Source organism: Pieris brassicae, chromosome 5 (genome assembly GCF_905147105.1).
Source record: "Pieris brassicae chromosome 5, ilPieBrab1.1, whole genome shotgun sequence".
In the NCBI taxonomy this organism is placed as follows: Eukaryota; Metazoa; Arthropoda; class Insecta; order Lepidoptera; family Pieridae; genus Pieris; species Pieris brassicae.
Window position 1 is genome coordinate 8,658,630 of NC_059669.1, and position 23,819 is coordinate 8,682,448.

The window sequence follows — 23,819 nt, forward strand, 5'->3', positions numbered from 1 at the left end:
CTGTTAGTATAATATATTCAAAAATATTAATTCAAGGCCTGACGAAAAGTGATTTGTGTCACGCCCTAGATTTACAAACACGCACACATTTTGACACACTATAGTCACACAGCGTAAATTCTTATTTCTACATATTACAAGCAAATCATAAGTTCAAGAAAGTTTGCTTGGTACTCAAAAAAAAAAAGCAGTGGCACTACAATTTTTCCTAAGAGGCAAGTATGTGATTATCCTTCTGTGCTTGGAAAGCGTTCAAAAAGCGACGGTGAATGCTTCTTGGATCTGAGGCATGCCGTTTTCCTCTCAATGTTTTCTTTCATTTGGTTGAGTGCTAAATACGCACTTAGAAGGGAAAATCTATTAGTGCACAGCCTTGTTATATACGCAAGCCTTAAGGGTTGAGAGGCACGCGCTCAAGCCACAAGGCCAACACTGCTCACTACTTGGCACTGTAGTCGTGACAATAAATAAAAAAATTTAAGACGTCGATGGAGCGGTACAAGAAATCTTTGTTTATTAGGTTTAGTATATGGTAATCTAGAACTCTATGGTTTAAATGTGCTATATATCTGTATCTGTTAAAAGGCTATATCCCTACAAAAAAAAAATTACTTTGAAAAATACGACCGTTCGATAAGTTCTTGCGATAGTAATAAAATTAACTATGAGAGAAGAAAAACGGTAAGCCTACGCGATCTATTTCTGTCACTATAAAATTATTCAAACTGCGATTAAGAATAATCCTATTTTCCTTTTTTTGCAGGTATAGTGAACATAAACTAAAGACACCAAGTATTTCTTATTTCACATTGGTAAGATTTTGAATGTTTTAAATACTCTTACAATGTAGTAAGCTTTTGAAGTAAATCGTTAGTTCTAAATATATTATTTTTTTATTTGAAAAAATCACTTAAGTAATATGACCTGAAATATGGAGATACAAAACCACTAGTAAGATTTCAAATGAATATATACTACACCTTTAAAGCATTTTGAATTAATATAAATAATATTTGAATTAAATAAAAAATTGGTTAGGTGGAGTTGATTCATGATAATTTGATGACATTTCTCCACAATACTAGACTCTTAACTGGTGTAAATGCCTTCGTCAAATTAGAATAAGGTCCAAAATAACTATGTGGCAGGTCCTTATAAAAAATTGCGTGGCTTATTAAACTCTATACAATTTAAAATATAATAATAGTGCAAAACAGAAGACACTCTCTTTACGTGCTGTACAATGCTGTAAATTTTTATTGTTTCAGTTCAGATTTGCTACGAAGCAAGATTGTATTTTAATTACAATTGGTTTATTGGCGAGTTTTATATCTGGAATATCTTTGCCCTATTCCATCACGTTAGTTTCAACTGGATTCCAGTCAATGATCAATTACGCTAAGGCAGATAAAAGTGCGGAGGCTGAAACGTATTTTTTAAATGAAATCCAAGATTTTGTACGTAAATACTCGTGTATTGGCGGTTTATTACTGCTAGGAGGTTACTTGGGAACTGCGCTTATGAATATAACAGCTATTCGTCAGGTAGGTATTTTAATTTAATGTATTAACATACGTCTAGTGGGAGTGTATTAACATACGCCTGTTGGGGTTTAGGACTTCAGCCAAATGGGCAGGCACAACCGAGGCAGTATTACTGTCTTACAAAAATAGACGTTGAGTGATAGCAATAAGTTTACCTAATTGTACTCTATCGCGGTGAATGAGATTCCCGGAGACCATTCTCCTTAGAAATATGAAGGTATGATTCGCGATTATTAGGACGCGCTCGCGGTGCAGAATTCCTTGGTGTTGCGTAGACATGTAAAAGAAGAGTTGTTCGGATTAGTTAATTGTAATACCAAATTTCATCCGTATCACCCTCTTTGTCCGTCCGAAACTGAGCTTTTTTATGGCAGTTTTTTCCGCGCACCGCCACTATGTGGAACCAGCTGCCTACCGATGTATTTCCAAACCAATTCGATTTAGAGTCTTTCAAGAAAAGAAGGCACAAATTCTTAAAATGCCGGCAGCGCAATTGCCCTCTGGCAATGTGAGTGTCTATGGGCGGCGGTATCACTTAACATCAGTTGAAAATCTGATGGCAGTTAGGACAAAAAGTATTTTTTATGGTTCAGGTTTCAGATAGAAAACTGGGATTTCTTTATGTTTTACGATTGGATTTAATGAATAGTTGCACTTTAGATACCGTTGGTGTCACCATCACACACACAATCGTGTGGCAGTAGTCACGTGCGAAGGCATGATCGTTACCTACATATTTTGATTACCTTTTACACCCGAATTTGGTACGAGTTTGTATCATAGAGGCTATGCATTAAAGGATGCATGAGTCTGTCATAAACTTTTCTCTATAGGTATTAAAGCTAAGACAAGAATATTTGAGAGCGGCATTAAATCAGGACTTTGCGTATTATGATCTGCACCATACCGGGGACTTCGCTTCAAAGATGGCAGAGTAAATAATTCCGTATGTTAATAAAAATGTATCATTGTATATATGAAAGATTATATTCAAAAAATTGTATCGATACTATCTGGATAGTGGCTTATCACTTAATCATCATTAGTATGTGCCCTAAAAGATATCAATATTAATTATTTTTAACCCAACAACAACAGCGGTAAAGTACTCATATACAATAAATGTATAATTCAAAACGTTACATTTCCTTACTATGTATATGCTACAGTAGTAGTAGTATAACTGATTTTGCAACCACGAAGGGTGCTTATTTAGTCCTTATGGTAGTCTCCCATTGTTTTGACAACATGTTCAGCCCATCGTAACTCCTCAAACTTTTTTCACGATGTCACTTTCGCCGTGCAGATGGAGTAGCTCATGATTATATCTACTTCGATGATTGATGATTTTCTGATTGTGACTTAGTGTAATTTCAAGAAGTTTTAGCATTTTATACTTTGAGCTTTTTGTCCTAAAATGATTTCCTCATCTGTGATATCTGATAAGGGGCTGTCCATTAATCACGTGAGGTTCGAAGGGGGGGGGGGTGTTGCATAAATCACGAATATCACAAGGGGAAGGGGTAGTAAGATATCACATGTATTTATTTTTGCGTCAATCATGATTTCTGAACCGGAAAGAGGCTTGTAGTGTAACCTTCACTCGCCGTTGCCAGCGAACTGTCGTAACTGAATGTGTATATAGCTTTTTAGAAAGCATCTCCTGTGGTAAGACTAAGATATCCTTTATAGGTGTCTTCTGATGCTAGGTGCTGAGATATTTTCTCTTTCATTAATTTCAGGATTAGAGTGATGGGTAAAAGAGGTTTGAGTTGTAGGTAAGTCGGCAAGATCTGATTGAGAGGATCTGGATAAGAGACGGCTGCGTTTCTTTATTATGATATATATATATATATATATATATATGATCGAATAGTGATTCTCATATTGTAGAATTGAATGTTGATTTATAATTTCATTAGCGGTAGCTGATATGACTTTTGATTTTGATTTTAATTCATTAGCATAAGTGTCTAAGTTTATATTTAATAATTTCAAAGGAGCCTCATTATTCAATTTCTTAACAAACTTATATAAATTACAACATGAGTCGTTAATTATATTGAAGTCTTTACTTTTAACTTAGGAATTAACTTTGTACCTTTATAATGCGCCTTACAATTATTTGGGATATTAAAAGTTCCAATGCCGTGTAGTTTTTTTTCGTTTTGGTTTAAACATAATAGCAGTGTATACATATCTAGGCCAATTATCTTGTTCTTGGTAAACGAATGATTTAAGGTATTCCTTTAACGTGGAAGACTACGTTCTAGGGCGCCTTGTGTCTGTGGGTGATAAGGACTTGACCAAAGTTGTTTTATTAGCAGTTTAAACAATATAGCAGACTGCCTCACCTTAAAGTTCCCCAAACTAACCGATTGTAAGCACATGGCTGACCAAACCTAAACAAAAAAATGTACTCTATCCCCACTAAACAGGCCGTGTGGAGTCGATAGAACTCACTCCCGAAGCGATATCTCAGAGACAGCTTACCCAAAACCCTAGGTAATTACTTATCACCACCTTATCTGCTAGTATTTCCTGCACGAAATTTCCAATCCTTATCTAATCATAAGTACGACTCAGTACGAATGCATCGTTATAGTTATCTACTTTTCTACCTTCACTGACCTGATATATGGTTTTAAATGAAAAATAAAAAGCTATACCTAACTACCCGTACTCAAAAAACAACAATAAATATACCTAACCTACAATAACACCATTATCTATAATATAATTAGATGTTAGGGCTATATAGTTAAATAGAACATTTTTATTCCAGGTATTATTCTTTTATTTATATGTTCATTATATTTCTATACAAATTTACTAGCACCATTTAATTGAGTCACATGTTAAATTTCTATGGAACTCTTCTAATCTTATCCCGTTTGAACTTGTAGTATACATATACCAAGCAGTACTATCCACACACCGCTGATACATAATCCTGAACCGTATCGCTATTGTACCTCCACATGCAACAATTACTCCTTAAAAATCCTTCTATAGCTTCAATAGGTTTACGTTCAAATGAATCAAGGTATTCCCCAACTCTTTCGACGTTTATATGAATAGCCACTCAATGAGACCCAAGAGTCAAGATTACATATGATAAGTGCTGGCACCTGAGCATACATTGCTCTGGAGGCTAGGATGTATTCTAGGAAGACTCATTTGCACTTCTAGTGTATTCATACTTTAACACTACGCGTTTACTCCCCTACTCTTTTACTGAATACATTTCCTACTATCAATTCGTATTTGTACCAATGAATTCATTGAAACCCATATAGTTGATCTCAACATAAGTAATGAGTCTTTTTATAAAAAAGTAATGAAGGTAAATAAAAACCGCGTCATATTCGTTTACATTATATTTTATTATTCTTAATATTATAATAATAACATAAGTGATTGCTTAACTACTATAATCCACACATACATTTCTGTTTTTATCTAAAACTTTGTGTAAACTACACAGTTAATTGTTTCAGTCAATACGCTCTCAAATCTTACTTCCATTCTTACACTACCATGGCGAACGAGATTACAATGAACATTGGAGTTAGCCGACAAGTCAGGTGTTAAATCAGGTAGCTAGTAAATAGTATCCATTTAAATATTGCTCTCTCGATATTGCATTACCTTCGTTAAGAAAATGTATACCGGTGCCTGAGTACAGGATGTGGTATGCGCTAGTAAATACATCGCTTGGAAATTATGGTTGTAAACTTTTTGAAGGTTGACCACCTATATATAGGCTAAATGAGTAAATACCAAAATTTTCAAAGTTGAAAGGATTTTTAACATAACTACCGTTGAATGCTGTATGATTCCAGACATACATCTCATAGGAAACTGCCCTAAAATATACTTCAAAAAGTAATGAAGGTAAATAAAAACGTCAGGTTATTTTTCAGTTAGACAATTAATCAGTGGTCCGTTTTTATCTCATGTCTCATGGCATTAGTATAAGCGAGGTTATGGAATGGATGGAGATGGAATAGATCTGAATAATAAGAGCATAGTTGGAGAAGAGCCTCTTTAATGATTCGAGGTTGTTTCTGAATTGACATGTTTTTGAAAAGGCTTATTGATGATCCAGAATCTACTAAAAGGGATAATGGAATATCAGATATTGATGAATCGACCAAGACATGAGGTAGGTCGCTGATTATAGGATCTGGTAGGCTTTGGCAGGTTAGTGATGCACTCCTGCGCGGATACAGAGGATTTTTTTTGTTAGCAGGTCAGAGGATTTACTTTGTTGCACGGATACAGAGGATTTAGTGGTTGGCGGGTAAGAGGGTTTACTCTGTTGCACGGATACAGAGGATTTAGTAGTTGGCAGGTCAGAGAATTTACTCTGCTGCACGGATACAGAGGATTTAGTAGTTGGCAGGTCAGAGAATTAACTCTGCTGCACGGATACAGAGGATTTAGTAGTTGGCAGGCCAAAGGATTTACTCTGCTGCACGGATACAGAGAGAGAATTGAGGTTGTCAATTTTCGAATTATAGGTCCCGCACAACCCCGGGACGAGACAGTTACTCGTTTTTTGAATCTGAATCGTAATCAAAAGTGTCGTAACCCTTGTTTGTGTCGGAATTTGAGTTGTCCCGCTGAATAAGATGATGGACACGCTAAGGTGTCCTTGGATTTTGAGATTTGAATTTGATATTATATTCTCTTTTTCTATAGTTTTTTAAAGTGTGCCCTGATTTTTTACAGTATCTGCAGAAGGTAATTGATTTAGGATTTGAAGAAGTAGGAGGATCGGGTTTATGTTGAAGTTGAGACTTTTGAAAATTGTTCCTTATGGGAATTTGTTTTGAATAGGTATTGTTGTATTTTTTCTTTAGAAATGGCGATGTTGATAGCTTCGTTGAGCGACTTTTACATCTAACGATGTTGGAGATTCTGGAGGACAACCCCATTTGGAAGTGATGGAGGGTTAATTCTTCCATAGCCGCGGTTCTGCCATACATTTCCCTGTTCTTATGCCCGTAGTTAATCGATATTTCTGTTAATAATTTTGAAAGGTATGTTTTTATTCTAAGTGCATATCGGCTGAGGGGTTCATTGGTTAACTGTTTACACTCTTGCGAGTCTGTGAGTAAATGTGTATAATATTTTCTTTCGCTAAATTGAGTTTTAAGAAATTCTTTTAGTTGGGGCCAGTTTGAAAATTCTTTTATTGAACAAGCTGTTTCTGCTTTCCCCTCATTGGCATGGATTGAATTTAAATAAGATATCAGAAGTAGAATTGATAACTCTAATTCGGTTCTAGTTTGTAAAACTGTGGGTGAGGTTTTCTCTTTTGAAATATTGATAGGTCCAGAAGGGGGAAGAAGAGAGTTTTCATCTTCTGTATCAGTGATGCTGACTTCGAGTTTGTTACCACCCGGGCTTAGTGTTCGGCTTTCCATTTTAATGTTATATTACACAATTTAACATAAATATGACCAAAGACTTACAGAATATTTAATATCTTGAGAATGGGAATAAACCAGTCCGTCGAGGTTGTTGCTGTAGCTGATTGTCGGCTCTCGATATTGATGCGATGATATCTATTAATGGTTGTTGTAGATATATGGGCACTGAATGAATTTGGAGCAACCGTCTTGGATAAGGAGTAGGAAACAACTAACTGGGGCTTGAACGGATGTTGGTTATATAGGAAGCAAAATGTTTGTGCTAAAAAGAAAGAATCAAGTCAGAAAGAAAGAATGATTAAGGGTGTAACAGAACGAAATATAGTATATATGTTTTGCATGATTACACCATTCCTTTAATATTATTTGTATGCCAGTCAAAAACAACATGCAACCTTTCTATCTAGACATTTTTATCATGGTCCTCAATTCTATAGAATAGGATTAGATTGTACTGTTAATCGGTATTTAAAAATAAATGTGATTTTAGTTTTGTCTTAAACCTCACCACGTATCACTATTGGCGAGGGAGTTACATTACGGGATTAATGGACATTCCTTAAGTACCTAAAAGATAATATATTATGACCTTATTCAAAAATGTGCTAAAACTTAGATTAGTTATATAATGTAATGTTAATTTTTGAAATGCTAAAAAATTTGGATCTCTCATCAATCATCAGCTCATGTCTGAGCGTCGTGGACAGCAAGAAAGTATTGGAGGGGACCATCTGTTTCCACCGGTCTCTATCTATATCGGTCTCAGCACCTTAGGACAGTTTTGAGGACGATGAGTGTTTCAATTGATCGGTCCATCTGTTGGGTGAACGGCTACGTGAACGTTTGCTTTCTGTGTTACCAACTACGATCAGTTTTTTCAAGTTCTTACCGTATCTGCGTATTGTATAGCCGAAATATATATATACCTTATTATAGAATTCGCTGTCGTATATATATTAAGTTTGGATAAAATATTTATAAGCTATTTAGTTTTAAAGAATGTTACTTTACTTGAAAACTTACTTGGGTTACTTTACTAAGAAAGTTAACTTGGCATAGAAGAGAGTCTGTGAAGTTTATGGGTTAAAGTTATAAACGATGATGTGGACAACCTTGATTCTTCGCTTTTTTTTTTGACTGTCACAACCTTACAATCTAGGCAAATTTAAGAGTGTGTAATTAAATTCTAACCTAATTTATTAATTAAAGATAACCTAACCTTACCTTAATAATGTGTCCAATAACACTAATTTCAGTCTCTGCTTAGAAGACTATTCTGTTCCACATATTAACTCTGACGTTTCCTTTACGTGATGATGGAGTCTTCGTTCGTGATATACAGATTCTTTATAAATATACTGGCGCTATTAAATTTGTAATATTACAATTTGTAGTGACGTTATAAAGTTGGAACAAGGTATTGGAGACAAGCTGGCGTCGCTTATATACAGTTTAGCAGTAGCACTTGGTTGTATCGTCATGTCCCTAATGAAGGGATGGAAACTCGCCTTGCTATGTCTTATTCCTGCACCGATAACATTCTTTCTGGTCGGATTGACGGGATGGGTATGATATTTTATTAAAATATTCTTAATAGAAATTTTTCAATAAATTTATATCAATCGTTATTCTTATATGACAATTTTTTACGTCGTATGTTTGAAACATTCTCAAAAGTTTTTTAATACAATTAATAAAATGTGCAAGTTTTAAAAATCAATTCAATACTCAACATGGCAGCTAGCTGTTTCATCTCCGGTAAAACAATTATTGTGGTTACGGTCAAATAAAAAAAATCCCTTCTGACGGGACTTTTTTATTTAGATAGCCAATAAATTGTACAAGAAGCAATCTAAAGCCAAAAGCGATGCCAGTATGGTTGCTGAGGAAGCTATAAGTTCTATCAGAACAGTCTACGCTTTTAATGGGCAAGAGAAAGAGATAGCAAGATATCGAAAACACCTAATTAGAGCGAGAAATATTCACATTAAAAAAGGTATATATATACATTTGTTTCTAAGGTAAACGTTGCCATAGTAACGCAGAAGAGCTCAACGATCATAAAGGATTTTCAAAATTTGAATCGAATCGTTAAATTGGTCACAATAATGTTTTCTCTTTTTTTTAAATCAAAGAACATAGTGTACGTAGTAAAAATGCAATAGTTATATCCCATTGACAATTTAGACAAGAGACGTTGCCGTTTTGTGTTGCGCTATTGTGCGATAGGAATGAAAGTATCTGTCTCGTAAATAACGCGCGCGCCGGCCATCCCTGCCCTGCCCTACCCAGTCGATAACATTGGTTTTATTAGCGTTTCTACGTTTTTTTTGCCAATATCTATCCCCTCATGTCCCACAAAGCAGACAGCTAACAACTTTTTTGTATTTACAATATATATATGTCTCTACGCTATAAAGAAAAGCTCAACTTATCTAATATTTATATATATATATATATATATATTTATTTTTATTAAAGTGAAGTACCTACCGCAAATAAATTAAAAATCTTCTCGAAAACAGCAGTTTCTGACCCTAATATTATATTTGCTTTTCTTCTTAAGTCGATAATGCCATAAAATAATAATTTCAATACACGAAATAATCGTCGTACATGCAATATAAATTAGATCGACTCGTTTGTTATGCTAGGTTATAACAAATTTTGACCAATGCACAGAATTCTTTGATGTCGCCAACAGCTCTCATTCATAGCTTGTCGCGGGCCGCTCGCTGCTTCGTCACAAAATCATATGCTTCTACGTATGGTTTTTTACATTAAGTTAACGTTATGAACGCGAGTTTACCTAATATACTTAAACGTGAACCTATAAGAGGGATGGGAGTAGTACGCTGGCAGCCACTAGGTTAACACTGCTCTAGCGACACTCACAAAGAGTCATATCACTCAGTGAAAGTGTTAACGCGCTGTGAGATTATCTTCAGTGTACTTGTGTACGCTATATATCTGTTTGTTATTGCAGAAGTATTTACCGGACTGTCGATGGGCACACTTTTCTTCTGCGTGTTTGGCTCTTACGCTATATCCTTTTATTTTGGAATCTATCTCGTGATAAAGGAACCGAAAACCTATAATGCCGATGTCATGTTTTCAGTAAGTCTCGCGTTACAAGTTAATATTTTTCGAAATATGGCATGTAGAAATGTAAACCTTGTGTCGACGTAAAGTTATATTTGAACGCTATTAAGCGTCTCTCTGTATATTTCATCATCAGAAGTATTTTGTATTGCTAGGTATAATGTATTTTAATTTGCGATATTATTATTTAATCTTAAGACAAGTGAAATTGAATTATTTTCAGGTATTTTTCGGGGTAATGACCGCTTTAAGTAATTTCGGTATGGTGGCCTCTCTAATGAATACATTTGGTTCAGCAAAGGGCGCAGGGGCACAAATATTTCAAACTCTCGACAACGTGCCAACCATAAACCCCATATTAAACACAGGAATCAAACCAAATGATTTCAGAGGAGATATTGAATATAAGAACGTTGTATTTCACTATCCCTCTAGACCAGATATTACTGTTAGTATAGTATTGTCTTTTGTTAACATAGCTTTTACACATTGAAAGAAAACACTTTTTAACCGGATTGAAGCTATGTATTATTATTATAAACTTATAATTATTTACATAATTTTAAATTTCAATTTTTCCGACGTTTCGCGTGCTTTACGGCGTGCGTGATCACGGTGACTGAAAACAAGATAACACAACTTTCTCTACAGCTGTGATACTTTTGACATTCAACACCTTTGGTCTTCAGTCACCGTTGACCGTGACCACGCACGCTGTACAGCACGCGAAACGTCGGAAAAATTGAAATTTAAAATTATGTAAATAATTATAAGTTTATAATAATAATACATAACTTCAATCCGGTTAAAAAGTGTTTTCTTTTACTGTTAGTATTATATTAAGTTATTATAAATATTAGATACGTAGCGTACGATACGAGCTTTTCCTTATAGGGTAGAACACTTAGGGTGATTCAGAAACGAGACAACGCTAGAATTATAGTAGGTAGTCAAAAATCATAAGTTTTGATTAACGGGACTTCCACTTGGCGCCTTATCTGGTTTCTGAACTTCAGGCTTATGCCCGCCTTCCATTGCGAGCGGAACGGACCCATTACGGACTCCGCTATACTCGTGACGATGACTTTCATACATGTGCTTCCACCATAAGCGGAGACGGCATGTAAATAAAATCCGTATCGTAAATAAAATTTCTGTTACGAAACCTGCGCAGTAAGCTTGTATTATACAAAACTAAACAGCTACATTGGAGTGACAATGCGGTACGTCCGCAGAGTTATGTACAAATATGATTTTGTAGGTGCTAAAAGATGTAAATTTGGTAGTAAAACACGGTCAAACAGCTGCTTTGGTAGGACATTCTGGTTGTGGGAAATCGACAATTATTCAGCTTTTATCGAGATATTATGATATCGAAGAGGGTTCTGTAAGTGTTATATTTTATGAAAACAACAAAATACTTTTGAATATTGTGATATAAATATTTTGAAGTGAAACTTTTTTATCGGCGTTGTAAAAACATTTACCGTCACATTTATCGATGAAGCGTCACATCATTCCGTTGCGCGTCACAGTTGATTCGAAGTCATTAATAACAAAAATATATATAAATAATAACGATAACAATGATAGTAATAATTCTATTACAATTCATGAAATTTTGTAATAATCTTAGTAGTAATAAGGTAAAATGAAATAATTGTATTATTTGTATGCATGTCTATGATAATAAAAGCCTTTTGTTAAACTTTATCTTATTTAACTTTATTTAACCAATTTCTGTAAAGTTGTATATAATAGATCATTTTTCGAAAAATAAGTTCATAAAGAAGTTTCACTTCTTACGTGTGTACACGTACATGCACACATTTTTTTTTTCACATACTTTCATTGCTACAGCAAGTATTTTTTATGATGAAGATTTATGCACAGCAAGTTACGTGACAATGAAACACGTTTTAATACATAAGCTGTATTCCTTTTCTGTCCTGCCCTATTCCTTATAGTGCAAATTATGTTTAATTGTTATGAATGAAAAGGCACAAATCTGTTGGTTGACCTAAATAAATTAAATTTAAATTTTATAAAACGTACATAGAATTATTCAAAAAATAAGTTACTAGAATATAAACATATGCACTTCAATTATATACTACTTTAAATATATGATTTAGTCGTGTTAATAACGTACATACTTGTACTACGATGTTTTAATTTAGTACTTATTTTTTAGATAAAATTAGATGGAAATAATGTAAAGGATCTGTCTGTGAAATGGTTGCGATCCCAAATTGGTCTTGTTTGGCAAGAGCCAGTTTTATTTAGTACCAGCATTCGTGAGAACATTCGGTATGGCTACGAAAACGCCACAAACAGAGATGTTGAAAACGCTGCGAGGCAGGCCTATGCTCATGACTTCATCATGAAACTACCATTAGTTAGTATTTGGTTTTATTGCTGACAAGCAAGCTTAAACTTAGGTTAAGATATGATTTAAAAAAAAAAAATAGGTTTTTAAAATTTCTTAGTGAACGAAGCAGCTAGCAGTTTTAGTTTACTAGTAATAGTTTAATATTAAAATTATTTCATAAAAATGTATAGATTTTGTTTCGTTTATTTTAAATCAATGAGGGTAAATTTATTCTCTAGGAGAAAACCTTTGTGAATTTTTTCGTAGAGATTACTTTTCAGGGCTACGATACATTGGTTGGCGAGCGCGGTGCGTCACTATCGGGCGGTCAGAAGCAGCGTATAGCAATCGCTCGCGCGCTCGTTCGTAACCCTCGAATCCTTTTACTCGACGAAGCCACTAGCGCACTCGACACGGCTTCTGAACATAAAGTGCAGAAGGCTTTGGATAAGGTACACCTCAGACGAGTTGTGCGTCGTTGTTATTCTAAAACGAATTATTATTTGAAATATATATTAAATACGAGCGCGATTCATATGATAAAACAAATTCGATATTTTTTAATAAAATACAATAAAATGCGAAATTATTACATGTTTTTTTTAAATGATACTTATATTTAGTGAACATTTAAGAATTGGAAATAATTAAGACTGTGAATTATTGGAGTTTGACAAATGTCAGTTATAGTTCGTACTCTTGTTGCTAAATTTTACCAACAAATACCCTTAGTAATACTTTGGGTGAGTACAAAGTTAGTACTTATTACTTCCCCGCCATGTGGCAGGTCACAGCCCTGGTTTAAGCGTTCTTGCAAGGCGGCATCGCGTCGAAAGCGAGAATGCTTTAATGCATGGGCGGAGGCGGCGATATCTCGTGATGCCAATACCAGCGAACATAAAAAAGCATATAACTCAGCCTCCAGGTCCTTCAAACGGGAAATCGCTAAGGCAAAGTCAGAGCACATCGCCAGATTTGGCGAGAGATTGGCCCAACTCCCTTCTGGGACCCGAGCTTTCTGGTCTCTCGCCAAAGCTGTACAAGGGAATTTTTGTCAGCCATCGATACCACCGCTGCACAGAGAGGATGACTCGCTCGCCCACACTGCGAAGGAGAAGGCCGACCTCTTGGGCTGTCTCTTTGCGTCCAACTCGACTTTGGATGACCGGGGGAGATCACCACCGGCGATTTCGCGGTGTGATAACTCAATGCCGGAAATCACATTCCAGCAACGTGCTGTTCGCAGAGCACTATCTTCCTTGGACATTCATAAGTCGAGCGCGCCGGATGGTATCCCTCCAATTGTGCTGCGTACATGTGCTCCTGAGTTGGCTCCGGTCCTGACGCGCCTTTTCCGGTACCTGTACTCGCTCGGCACTGTCCCGAAGTGCTGGAAGACCGCTTCGATACATCCGATCCCTAAAAAAGGCGATCGCACTGATCCATCCAACTATCGCCCAATCGCAATAACCTCCTTGTTCTCCAAAATAATGGAATCCATTATTAATGGCCAGCTCTTGAGTTATCTAGAGGGCCACCAGCTGATTAGCGATTATCAGTACGGCTTTCGTCGTGGTCGTTCAGCTGGTGACCTTCTAGTATACCTTACTCATAGATGGGCAGAGGCAATTGAGTCCAAGGGGGAGGCACTAGCGGTTAGTTTGGACATAGCGAAAGCCTTCGATCGGGTGTGGCACAAAGCACTGCTCTCGAAGCTACCAGCCTACGGGCTTCCTGAGAAATTATGCGACAGGATCTCCAGCTTTCTAGCCGATCGGAGCATCAAGGTCGTCGTCGACGGAGCATGTTCCGACCTTAAACCCGTGAATGCTGGGGTCCCACAAGGCTGTGTTCTGTCCCCGACCCTGTTTCTTCTGCATATCAATGACATGTTGCAACTTAGCAACATTCATTGCTATGCGGACGACAGCACTGGGGATACTCTTTACACTGGCCGGGCAGGTATTTCTCGGGCAGTTGTCGATGAGTACCGGAACAAACTTGTGTCTGAAGTCGAAACTCTTTTACGTGGAGTCTCGGACTGGGGTAGACTAAACCTAGTCCAATTTAACCCCAAGAAGACACAAGTTTGCGCGTTTTCCGCGAAAAAAATACCCTTTGTCGCTACTCCTCTTTTCGAAAACACTCTTCTTGAAGCCACAGCCAGCATCGGAATACTTGGCGTTGACATATCGAACGACGTTCAGTTTCGCGGTCATTTGGAGGGAAAGGCTAAATTAGCCTCCAAAAAGCTTGGTGTGCTCAGCAAGGCGAGACGGTACTTCACTCCGGGCCACCGCTTGCAACTCTATAAAGCGCAAATACGGCCCCACATGGAATACTGTTCTCACCTCTGGGCGGGGGCTCCCCAGTACCAGCTCCTTCCACTTGACCGTATCCAACGAAGAGCGGTTCGAATCGTCGATGACCAATCCCTCTCCGAGCGGCTCGATCCTTTGGCGTTGCGTAGAGATGTGGGGTCACTCTGCATCTTCTACCGCATTTACCATGGAGAGTGTTCAGAGGAGTTGTTCGGATTAATACCTGCAGCTGAGTTTCAGCATCGGACGTCGAGGCAAAATACAAAATTCCACCCGTATCACCTCGACGTCCGACGTTCCACGACTGAGCGTTTCTCAAGGCAATTTTTGCCGCGCACCACCGCTATGTGGAACCAGCTGCCCACTGAAGTATTTCCGAACCAATTCGACTTAGGGTCCTTCAAGAAAAGAGCGTACAAATTCTTAAAAGGCCGGCAACGCACTCGCGAGCCCTCTGGCATTGAGAGTGTCCATGGGCGGCGGTATCACTTAACATCAGGTGAGCCTCCTGCCCGTTTGCCCCCTATTTTATAAAAAAAAAAAAAAAAAAAATATGATGTTGAAAGCTTCTCCCATTATATCTTCTATCCTTTTGAATCAATTTCAGGCAACTAAAGGTCGAACAACACTTATAATAGCCCATCGCTTATCAACTATACGAAATGTGGATATAATTTACGTGATGCATGAGGGTCAAGTGGTAGAATCTGGAAGCCATGATCACTTATTAAACTCGCAAGGATTTTATTATAAAATGTTTAAAACGGTGACAGAAGAGGAAATAAAATCAAGTAGTAAAGGTTCGATTCATACATAAATGTATTTTGAGTAGTCTTTGATGGGTTTTGGTCTTATATTTATTTATGAGGTAGGGTGTTCTTATGATGTCCTAATACTAAAGCCTTGTTCACATGGAACGCGTGTTACCGCGCGATCAAATTTATAGAGTTCAAATGACAAGCGAGCGTTGCGAAAGCTCGTCAGTCTGTTTCAGTCAGCTTAGAAAATGGACGTGGAAGAAGATATTATTTTGTACTTATATTGCATATCTTCAGTTTCACTGATTTTGAACTGGGGGTTTAGTCAAGATTTCTAACAATAGTGTATGTAGAAAGTCGAAAACTTAATGTGAAAATGACAGTTCGTGTCGACAAAGTTTCATACAAATTTAGTTTTCGAATTTCTACATACACTACTGTTAAGGCATCTTGTCTAAGCCCCCTGAATACGAATCGCGATGAAAGTGCGCGCTCTATGGACGTCAACAGTCAACGGACGTTGCATAGGTATGACAGGGGTCAAAGCGCGCGCGTCTAGAGACTTTTTCTCTGAGCGCCGCGAGAGCGTTAACGTAACGTAATCGTGGTAAACACCACGATGTTTAGTCACGCGATTTGAAAATGCGCAACAAAATTCTCTGATCTGAATTCTCACATCTGAACATGGCCTGAATCTCGTTACTTATGAGGTATTAAGTAACTTAAGAAGCGCGTTGGAAGTAAATGCTACAAAAATTGTATGGAAGGTTTTTACGATTAATGAAACGGTCGTTAATTTTTTTTATCTCAATATACCCATGCGAGTGGTTATCACTCTTATGTATCATTTATAATAATTTTTGCATATCCAATATCAAGAATCACAAACTCAGAATGTCAGAATCACGACCTCTGGGTTTTAAATTAAAGCACACTCACTCGTTCTTTAGTTTTCTCCGATGGTAGTTTTCGAATTCGAGGTATAATTATGAAATTACCGTCAGAATTACGATTTTGTTACGTGGAAATTCCGCTAGGGAAAGAGAAAAAATATTACCTGTAAGATTTGAAACAACGATAAATTATCTAGAACGAATCATTTCACATAGATAAAGATACCGGCAAACATCTTGAACAAATATCCTAGCCTGCGCAGAAGCGATTTCTAGGATCGCGTGATTGGTGAATCAGTTGACGTTTCTGTCCCGCGCTGTGTACGATACGCGCAAACTTTCCCCCACTCCCTTGTTTAATGCTCAAGAAGTTTGCCGGTGTCTGTAAGGGAAGTTGATTTAAGTAATATTTTTTGCAGTAAGCTTACTAAGCCAGGAGGAACCAATCATGTCAAATGAAAAGGAAAATTTAACAATATTAGATGTAAGTATATCTTTTGTACTGCAATATTTATTTCATACATAGAAATATCACTGTTGTTATATAACCACCATATTCATAAAGCACAACAAGCACAACATCAAGATTTATTGTTCTCATGTCGCCTTAGAAACGTGTTAATTTGCGTGCGTCATTCAAAGCTTTTAAGTTTAGAAAGAAGGTCGTAAGTCGTATGATTTTTTTATATAATGTATACTTACAGGAAATTGATGAGAAAAAAGCTAAAGGACCGTCCCTCTCGTTTAGAAAAGTAATAATGTTGAATGCACCGGAGTGGAAACTTATCTGTCTAGGCTGTTTTTGTTCCATTGTAACTGGCTTCTCTGTACCATTATTTGTCGTTTTATTTGGAGATTTGTTTGGTGTGAGACTATTTATATTTATTGTTTACGAAAGCATTTTTGTTTATTGGTATATCTCGGTTGTAACTATCGTAATTTAACACTTTTTTATAAGTATTCATTGCTTAGCTATTTTTTGTTTTATCAATACTTTACTATGTTTACAGTCTATGGCATCAAGTGATCCACAGCTATTAATGAAAAAAGTTGAGAAGGTATCGATGTCTTGTATTTCTATTGGATGCGCCATTGGACTAGCGAACTTTATTGAGGTGTAATTTTAATTAAATAATAATATTTATATACCGAGCTATTTGAAGTTACAAAAAAACTTGCGTAAATTATTAAATATAAAAGGATACGCCATTTATTCTTAATCGCGTTTTATTACTATTTAGTTGAGTGTGGAAAAAAAACCACAACAGAATATACTTAGTCAAAAACAACATATTACGTCTGTATTAATGAATTTGATTAATATTTTATTTTTTTTAGACGATAGCGTTCGGTGCGTCTGGGGCCTATTTAACAGAAAGATTAAGATTGAAAATGTTTACCCATTTATTGCAACAGCATATTGGCTTTTTTGACGATCGCTCGCATTCGACTGGTGCTCTTTGCGCTCGGCTCTCATCTGAAGCAGCGTACGTGCAGGGGGTAAGTGTCCCTTTAGTTAGTACAAAACATACCACAGCATATGGAGAAAAGACAATAATAAACTACAGAAACCAGATACTACATGAAAAACTGACTAACATCAAATATACACAAAAAAAAACTATTCGTAATAGTCTTCCTTTACTTATACATATCAGAATGAGCCTAGTAGACTGAACTTGGTACGGCCGATGGTGACGTGTATCTCGATTGTATATACATATTAAGTTTCTCATGTAAATAAAATACATTTTTATAATGAGAAATAAAGTTCTTTAAACATTACTTATTCCTCTTTTTATTTTATGTATACCTACTTCTACAAACATAATGTTACCTTTAAAGAAACATTCAAGAAAACACCGTATCAATTCTTGAAAGGCCAGCAACGCACTTGCGTGCCTTCTGGCAACGTGAGTATCCACGGGCGGCGGTATCGTTTTACATTAGATGAGCCTCCGAAAAAACCTGTACGTTGATACTTGGCACGGGCGTCAATAACAGGTTCCTAGCGTGGGATAAACCAATAATCATAATATTATTGTAATGAATGTCGATGCTTCGGTGGACCAAAAATGTTGGCCAAGTTATGTTCCACCTTCACATATGTTTTTTCTTTAAATACATTTAGGAATTTATTGTCATACAATGTGAAGGCTGAAAGAATTCATGAGACTAGTGAAGATAAAAAATGTTTTTGACAACCTGTATTGAATTTTTATTTGCAGGCTACAGGTCAACAGGTGGGGATTATTCTGCAAGGTCTCGGCTCAGTGGGTCTAGCTTTCTTCCTGGCGATGTGGTTTGAGTGGCGCGTCGGCCTGGTAGTATTGTGTTTTAGCCCAATCCTTGTATTCGTGATCTGGCAACAGGGCAGAGTAATGGACGAGGAGTCTTCTGGTTATGCTTCCGCTCTTGAGAAAAGTACAATGGTATCTCCACAATTTATACTCTCTTTTTAGAACTTTATTATGCCTATTATCGAGGTGGACGCTTAAAAATCAAACAATATGTTATTGATTGAACTTTCTTAAGGTACAAACGCTGGTACTATATAGAAAATAATATTATTTTTTTCAAAATGTTATTTTAACAAAGGGTATAACTTTCTGCTGTGCCGGGAATAGACCGATCACAATCATTCATATTCCCGATAAACTTAATTTCTTTGATCAACTATGTAGCTCAGCCCAGGAAATATTTTTAGGTAGCCGTAGAAGCGGTGTTGAATATTCGTACGGTAGCGGCCTTTGGATTAGAAAGGAGGGTAGTGTCCGAGTACACAAATCTTCTTCTACCCGCCCTTGTAACCGCAAAATGCGCCGCGCATTGGCGTGGTGTTGTTACAGGACTATCGCGATCTCTTTTTCACTTTGTTAATGCGGCTGCTCTAACGTATGGCGGTCACCTTATTGTGTCTGATGGAATTGCTTATGAAGATGTATTGATGTGAGTTTATCTGGGATTCTATGTAAATAATGTATTATTAAAAGTAATTAATAATTTCCTCAATCTTTAAAATGTGTTGGCAATGATTTTATAGTATAGCGCTAAAGGAAAAAAGGAACTAGGAAATCGTTAAATTTCTTATCGCCTGATCTTAGAAGAAATACTTCTAAACTTCGAAGCTCTTAGAATAATAAAAATAAATCCATTATATTAAATACCTATATCATTTTCAAATAAAATCGACGTCGACTCGTGTAACTAACGTCGACTCATGTAACTAATGTAATAAATTCGCGTTTATATCCGTTCAAAGAAGTTTAAAATGTGTAGTACCTACTCTGGCGAACAAAGAATACTATTAAACGGCTTCTATATCAATAGATATTATATATTCATATGTTATTGCATCTGAAAATATATTTTAGAGCAACACAATCCCTGCAAATGGCATCGAATCAAGCGCAGAACGCATTTGCATATGCGCCGGACTTTCATCGGGGCGTTAGTGCGGCCGCGAGAATCAAACAACTGCTCGATACTAAACCCACTATTCAGGATCCTGAAGATTATATTAATTTTGTATGAGTGTTATTTTAGATTAAATAAATAAATTATGCTGGGTTAAAAGAATATGAGAGTTTCAGTCAGAGTTTTTGATGCCCGAATACAGCATTTCGGTTTGAAAAGCATAAATGATGAATGATCAAACATTTATTATTGAGGGATTTTATAGTTATTACACTCTAAGTATCTGGTTAATTATAATCGAAACTGAAGTATAATTGTTTCATAAGCGTAATTTGAGCTTGAAAACTATAGTTTTCTTGCAATGAATAGCGCAGATAAGCAGTCTTATTTAGCTATGTCTTTGGTGTATTTGCAGGAAGCTAACGGTGCCGCGACGTTCAAAAACGTCGAGTTCTGTTACCCAACACGAGCCACTGTTAAAGTGCTACGGGGGCTTAATTTGCAGGTATACCTAGAACAAAGTCTGACTCCGGTATGTCAAGTCCAATATGTTTTTGATATTTGGGTCTTTAGATCACAGCAGATAGGATTACGAGAGTTGAATACAAAAAATAAATTAGATTTAGGAAAATATAAAGGAACCTATGGAACTTACAACGCTTGATCGCAAAGAACGCAAGATCTTGCTAAATTTGTTGCCGACACTTGACCAAAATGTTTGACTATTGACTACATACAAACTTTAAAAACTGTTGTTAAATAGGCAATAAACGTTGCAAGAAATATAGGCACGTAACTTGTACTTCCCTGCACCTAACGTTCGCCAGTGTATCAACTTTATTTCCTTTGCAGATTGATAATGGAAGGACTATAGCTATAGTTGGGGAGAGTGGTTGCGGCAAAAGCACAGTCATACAACTTTTGTTAAGATACTATGACCCTATCTCAGGATGTATAGTCAGTATTGAGTTAATATTTGACGTTTTTAACTCCGATAACATAATTGAACCGAACCATTAATATTAAATCCAATTATTTACCATAGAAGTAGTCTAGGTTTATATTTTAAATTAAAAATATTATACGGTACAGGCCCGAAAGTTCTATGTACAATGAAACTGTGGAAAACTGTTTCATTCGATAAACACTGTATTTCTAGATGTTAGATGACCTTCCTCTGACGCGGCTACGAATGAGTGATATTCGAGGTTGTTTTGGCATCGTCTCTCAAGAGCCGACGCTTTTCGATCGCACTATTAGCGAGAATATTGCGTATGGAGAATGTAGGAACGTGACACCACAGGAAGTGATTGATGCGGCGCGACTCGCTAACATACACGATTTTATTGTATCGTTGCCAAAGGTCTCGCTACTCCTTTATAAACTTTATTACAATTTCTTTAAGAAAAACACTTTTTGAACGGATTAAAGCTATGTATTATTATTAAAAATACGGCGTGACAAGCACGCGAAACGTCGGAAATAAATTTAGAATTATGTAAATAATTATAAGTTTTTAATAATAATACATAGCTTTAATCCGTTCAAAAAGTGTTTTTCTTAATGTGTAAAAGCTATTTTAACAAAAGACAATACTATACAATTTCTTTGTCTTTTGCACTTAAGTTGGCAGATTTTATTGCTTATGTATTATAAGTATCGTCTACTATTGTAGGCCAACTATTTTATTGAATTTCAACAAAATAATAAAAAAAAAATCCGCTACGAAACGTTCCAACATCCCTCCATTTCATGAAATGGATGGCCAGATCATAGATCAATTCTACAATCGGACCAAAACATATGTTCTAGCACTTTTCGGCTAAAAAAAATTAGGTTAGGAGAATATTTTTTAGTATGAAAAGACAACGTTTTGAAAGGCTGTGTGTATTATAGATTGTTTTCTTCGTCCGGTCATAAAATGCATTATTCTTGTAATCATGGTATGTTTAGGGATACGAAACTGATATAGGATCAAAAGGGATCCAGTTATCAGGAGGTCAGAAACAGAGGGTTGCGATTGCCAGAGCTCTGATACGACATCCAAAAATATTGCTGCTTGATGAAGCAACCAGCGCTTTGGACAATGAGAGTGAAAAGGTATTTGTTAACTCCCATAATATCTTGTATGTCTACAGATAACTTCATACATAAATCGAGGGTTTCATGTGTATGACACATCCATTTTGGGTGAGCCAGATCCAAAATGGGCGTGGACGCAAGCTAACTATATAGTAATGTACTTATTTTGATTGACTTAATGCATTTTAACGCGTTTGCTGGCTTTTTGGTTAAGGTAGTCCAAGAAGCCCTGGAAGGAGCTAAAGCTGGCCGAACCTGCGTAATTATCGCTCATCGCCTGAGCACAGTAAGAGACGCAGACCTCATCTGTGTGCTGAGCGATGGAAGACTGGCGGAAGTGGGCACACACACGCATCTAATGCAACTCAAGGGACTGTACTATAACATGATGGTGAACAAATAAATATTTTTCTATATTTTTATAGGTGTGACGTGTCTGTCCAATTCATTCATAATATCACTTCCTACACTATCTTTCCTTAACTTACAACGTTAAAGACCACCAACGTCATGCTACAATCATCCTGGCAATAAAACAAACGTTTTGTATTTTTTAATATATAAACTAATACGATATTAATTATAGAGATTTTCAAAGCTATTTTTGTTGAAAATGTCGAAGTAACCAAGCAACGTTAAATAGTACATATGCTTTTACATATTTTGTTTGTGTTTATTGTAATCGAGCATTCTCAACTCCCTAGTTTCCTACGCTTAGTACGGTTGACCGAACGCTTCCTAAGACGGAGGCGGATTTTTTACATTTTATATCGATTTGAATTATCAAGATTAAATTATCTATTCATAATTAATAGTAGATAATAAATCGATGACTGATAATCGAATCGATCGACAATATAGTCTGGCTTTAAAATAAAAATTAATAATTTTCAAATTAATTCTTACGTCTTAAGCTTATGAGAGTTATGGATGTTAAAGGAACTGCATGAGAATTGCATCCAAAAAGTCTAGATCGGTAAGTTACAAAGAATCGGCGCCGACTATAACACCAAAATCATTCAAATATAATTTTATCATGTTTAAACAACCTAATTTAGATTTTTCGTGAGCGTCAGAATGGACGGTCACTAGTCGTGTTAAATATAGATTAAAAATTACTTCCCAATTGCTTCTATTTAATTCCTACTATAATGCTAAAGAAAAAAAACTTCCTTGTTAAATTTTTATTTAAATTGATTTCACAATATTTGAAACAGCAAAACAGCCAGCAAAATTCATATTATAATTTAAAAATCGTGCAGTATTCTTTTTGGCCATCCGTGTAAACAAGGGACCTGAAAAAATAACATGTCGCATGAAAGGATTATTTAACAATTAAGAATTATGTATTTCATTTGAAAGGTAAGTGGAATAATTTCATCAAAAACATAGAAATCAAGAGTAAGTAATCTATGAAAGTGTGTTCACCATCCACCAATCTTTATTAATATCATATAATTACATCCTTCAGCTGTTTCATATTTACAAACTACTTAGTTCTGAAAAGGCCTCAAAGCCTTTACATTAATTTTGTAAGTTCATAACAAACAAACTACAATATAATAACTGCCACCTCCTACACTATAATTATTATAATGATTTTTAACTTAGACAGTTTCTTAACAAAATAAACAAGGCTCCAAGTAGATCACGGTTCAGGGATACTATTGTTTTGAAATTAAATGCATCAATGTAGGTAATAAAATAAAAAAAAACAAAATACATATCTACACAAACTAACACTTCAGATAATTTTACAACACAGTGATGTACTGTGTATATTTTCTTATATAACTCACTTAATCTATCTTTGCTTGCAGCAAAGTAGTTACACCCTAAGGTTTTACCTCTTAAGGTGTTGGTGCAAGCATAGCTGCTGCAGTCAGTTTA

The 23,819-nt window shown here is 36.1% G+C and overlaps 1 protein-coding gene across 1 annotated transcript; it reads left to right on the forward strand.

The window, feature by feature from the left end:
* The first annotated feature begins 664 nt into the window (after positions 1–664).
* LOC123709508 (ATP-dependent translocase ABCB1-like) lies at positions 665–22,332 on the forward strand. The gene is made up of 24 exons (XM_045660899.1): positions 665–681; positions 764–812; positions 1,269–1,544; positions 2,378–2,478; positions 8,380–8,551; positions 8,810–8,981; positions 9,972–10,102; positions 10,311–10,535; positions 11,349–11,474; positions 12,282–12,485; positions 12,740–12,910; positions 15,387–15,579; positions 16,850–16,914; positions 17,135–17,296; positions 17,441–17,545; positions 17,769–17,930; positions 18,659–18,862; positions 19,138–19,379; positions 19,805–19,958; positions 20,263–20,352; positions 20,700–20,804; positions 21,007–21,210; positions 21,801–21,947; positions 22,144–22,332. The coding sequence occupies exons 1-24, from the start codon at positions 665–667 to the stop codon at positions 22,330–22,332; spliced, it is 3,666 nt and encodes a 1,221-aa protein (XP_045516855.1).
* Positions 22,333–23,819: the final 1,487 nt, after the last annotated feature.